Source organism: Opisthorchis viverrini (assembly GCF_000715545.1).
Source record: "Opisthorchis viverrini unplaced genomic scaffold opera_v5_27, whole genome shotgun sequence".
In the NCBI taxonomy this organism is placed as follows: domain Eukaryota; kingdom Metazoa; phylum Platyhelminthes; class Trematoda; order Opisthorchiida; family Opisthorchiidae; genus Opisthorchis; species Opisthorchis viverrini.
The window spans coordinates 1890002-1892858 of NW_008751682.1; the positions used below are offsets into that span (position 1 = coordinate 1890002).

Consider the following 2857-nt stretch of genomic DNA (forward strand, 5'->3'; position numbering starts at 1 on the left):
GTCTGCGTTCAATTTGAGAGGGATCCACGGATAAAGGAGTGTGATGGAACCATCATTAAAGAGGTTGAGAGTCTTCTCTTGAGCTAGTCGTCAAAGAAAAGGTCAGTTTCATTCCACGGTGGACCCATCAAACCGCAAATTTACAGTACAAATATTTAGGATTGCTCTTTGTTTGTTTACCGGGTTCCCAAGTTGACAGCAATGGATTACAACATTCCGCGTAGCCATTAGACCAGACGGGACCTTGTTTGTGCTACCGAGTTTTGCATCTCAGCTCTGACTGAAAAAAAACCGGATGTCTCAAGCAGCGCATTAGTTTGGCCAGTTCCGAAAGCAGATCGTCCGGAACCCGTTCATGCAAAGCGTTGGCAGATGTCAGACGACGGTTGGTTTAGGGAAATAGATCAGGGATCTAGTTGGAAAAGGCAAGTATAACATCTGGGCAGCCAAGGATATCGCAGAACAACTGAGGCAATCAGATTATTCACAGTTAGTACCATGCACACTGTAGAATACTTCGACGTATTCAGGAAAGCCCACTTGAATGACGCGCGAAACCACCAACCAGAACTTGCGGATCCTTGAGATTTATCAAAAGATGCGTTACTACATGCATAAAATACGTAAAAAGGGGTACAACCCTCAAATTATGGGGGTTTCCGTCTAAGCAGTTTCACGAAGTAGTGCAGGTCCAAAGAAAGCCCAGAGAAGATAGCAAATCGATCTTAGTTTGCGACGCACTCCTGGGTACAATACGTGGTAACGCCTGTAACGCAGTTGAAACTTGACTGTACTGGCTTTCACGTTTAACACATGACCTTATGTGTGCCTCCCTCTCTCTCCCCTATTGCAGGTACCACGGACGAGTCACCACGGGCCCCGAACAGGGAAGAGTATCCCACTTGTACACCCCCTAACTGACCTTGGCCCAAACTTGTACACCCCCCGACTTCCGGTTTCGGTTTCGTTCGAATACACGCGTGTCGTTACCACGCTCCGGTGTTCTCTTCTGTCTCACCCGACCTGTGCGCATGTGTGCTGCGTATACCGTGTGGACTCATTAATACCAGTCCGTATCTCCGCACATTTCAGAACTGACGTGTGCGGTCACCACATCCTCTCGAACATCGAATACCGCTGACTAAGCGTGGTCTGCAGGGATTTCGGGAAGCAACAAAGAGTAAACACCGAACGATGCAGAAACATACAGATACGGTCAGCATATCAATGTGAGTAGGTCTAATAGTGAGATAACGACGCAGGAATCGATCGGCAGTTTCGGGAAGTTATGGACTGTCTTTGGTTGATGGCAGGATGCGGTAGCCCGCGTCATTTGATAGCTCAGATTGCGCGGTTATGTCCGCTCAAAATCAATCTCACCAAAAGCTATATGGCAGATGCGGCATTTAGGTAACAGTAAAAACAGAGCCTGTCCGGTGTCGAGTTTGTGTTGCGGGCACTTGCACTCATCCGAGCAGCCCTCAGTTTGATCTCCGGTCAGTCCTTTTTTCTCTCAGAGCAGACGCTAAAGAATATATGGAGCTGAGTTAAACTAGCGAGAAATGACGGATTTGCAACAATATAGTTACGTCAGTTACTGGCTAATAAGCGGAACATGGGTAGGGGCAAAACTGGACGAAGTGGGCGGCAAGGAAACTAGGCAGCTTTACAATAAAAGGGTGTAAATCTCGTCACTTATGGTTAGTTAGAACATAAAAGAAAATGAACGCGGTTCACCGTTGATCCATACGGGTTTTTAAATGCAACCATCGTTGTATCGGTGTCTTGGACACGCCCGTTGAGCAGTATTCCCTTTTTTCGTCCTGAGTAGACTGCTTGGTTGGTGAATGCGGGGTGCATTTTAACACTTCCATAGAGCATCTTGTATTCCATGAGAGTAAGATGACGAAAATTGTGCCGAATCGTCCACTGAAAATGAAATGCCTTCTGAGCAGAAGAGCTAATGCTGGAGGGGAGTTGCACACCTATGCCTCTTTCAATATCCAACTTCGAGGTAATTACTGATCCACTTCCACAACCTTTCTTCACTGAGTCATCGATCTGGAGAGTGGGCTTTCTAACAGCTCTTTGAGCATAACAAATTGGGAAAACCCGATGCATTCTCTGCAATATTTCATGGTAACCTTGAGCTTCTGGTAATCTTCTGCACTGAGAGCATCCTGCCGGTGTTCAACATTGGTGTCATCTCGCAGCACTGATGTAAGTTGGCGAATGTTATACAAGTGATTCCGTCCACCAAGCGCTTGGACAAGGATTTTAACTGGTCTGGCGACATCAGTGTCACAGCGAAGCTTGGGTCTGGCTAGTTTCAAATTTTCCCGGTTTCCACAGTAGGTACTGAACATTTCAAATCACATGAAAATGTGGAGTAGGTTGAAACGTTTTCATATGTCGTAAGGTAGCTGGAGAAGTTTTGTCCATAATAACTGAAACGTTTCATATGTCGTAAGGTAGCTGGAGAAGTTTTGTCCATAATAACTTCAGAAGATTGAGGTCGTGCACCAAACCGGCTGCCTAAGCTGTGGCTCCATTTATAGCATTCTGTAACAAAGAGTAAGTCAGAGTATATGCTATCCTCAGTTAACCGTATTTGAAATGAGGCACTCTTGAAAAATGGCTTGTGGATACTCTGCCTAAATTGGGCTCATCTCTCCCTACTACGCCTAAATGTGGTGACTTGTGAATCCTATTTCAAGCCCCCGCTTGCTGTTTAAAGTTCTTTGGAATCGCAGAACGCACAGTAGCTCGGAACTGCCTTCACAACAAATAACTTTTAAAAGAATCTTCTCCACAGTCGTTGCAAATGTTTCTGGTATGGTAAGAAGCGTCTAAAATT

At 45.7% G+C, this 2857-nt stretch overlaps 1 protein-coding gene across 1 annotated transcript; it reads right to left on the bottom strand.

The window, feature by feature from the left end:
• Positions 1-2045: 2045 nt before the first annotated feature.
• Positions 2046-2366, bottom strand: T265_02219 (hypothetical protein; the record flags this gene model as incomplete). Its single annotated transcript, XM_009166407.1, has 1 exon — positions 2046-2366. The coding sequence occupies one exon, from the start codon at positions 2364-2366 to the stop codon at positions 2046-2048; it is 321 nt and encodes a 106-aa protein (XP_009164671.1).
• Between the last annotated feature and the right edge of the window lie 491 nt (positions 2367-2857).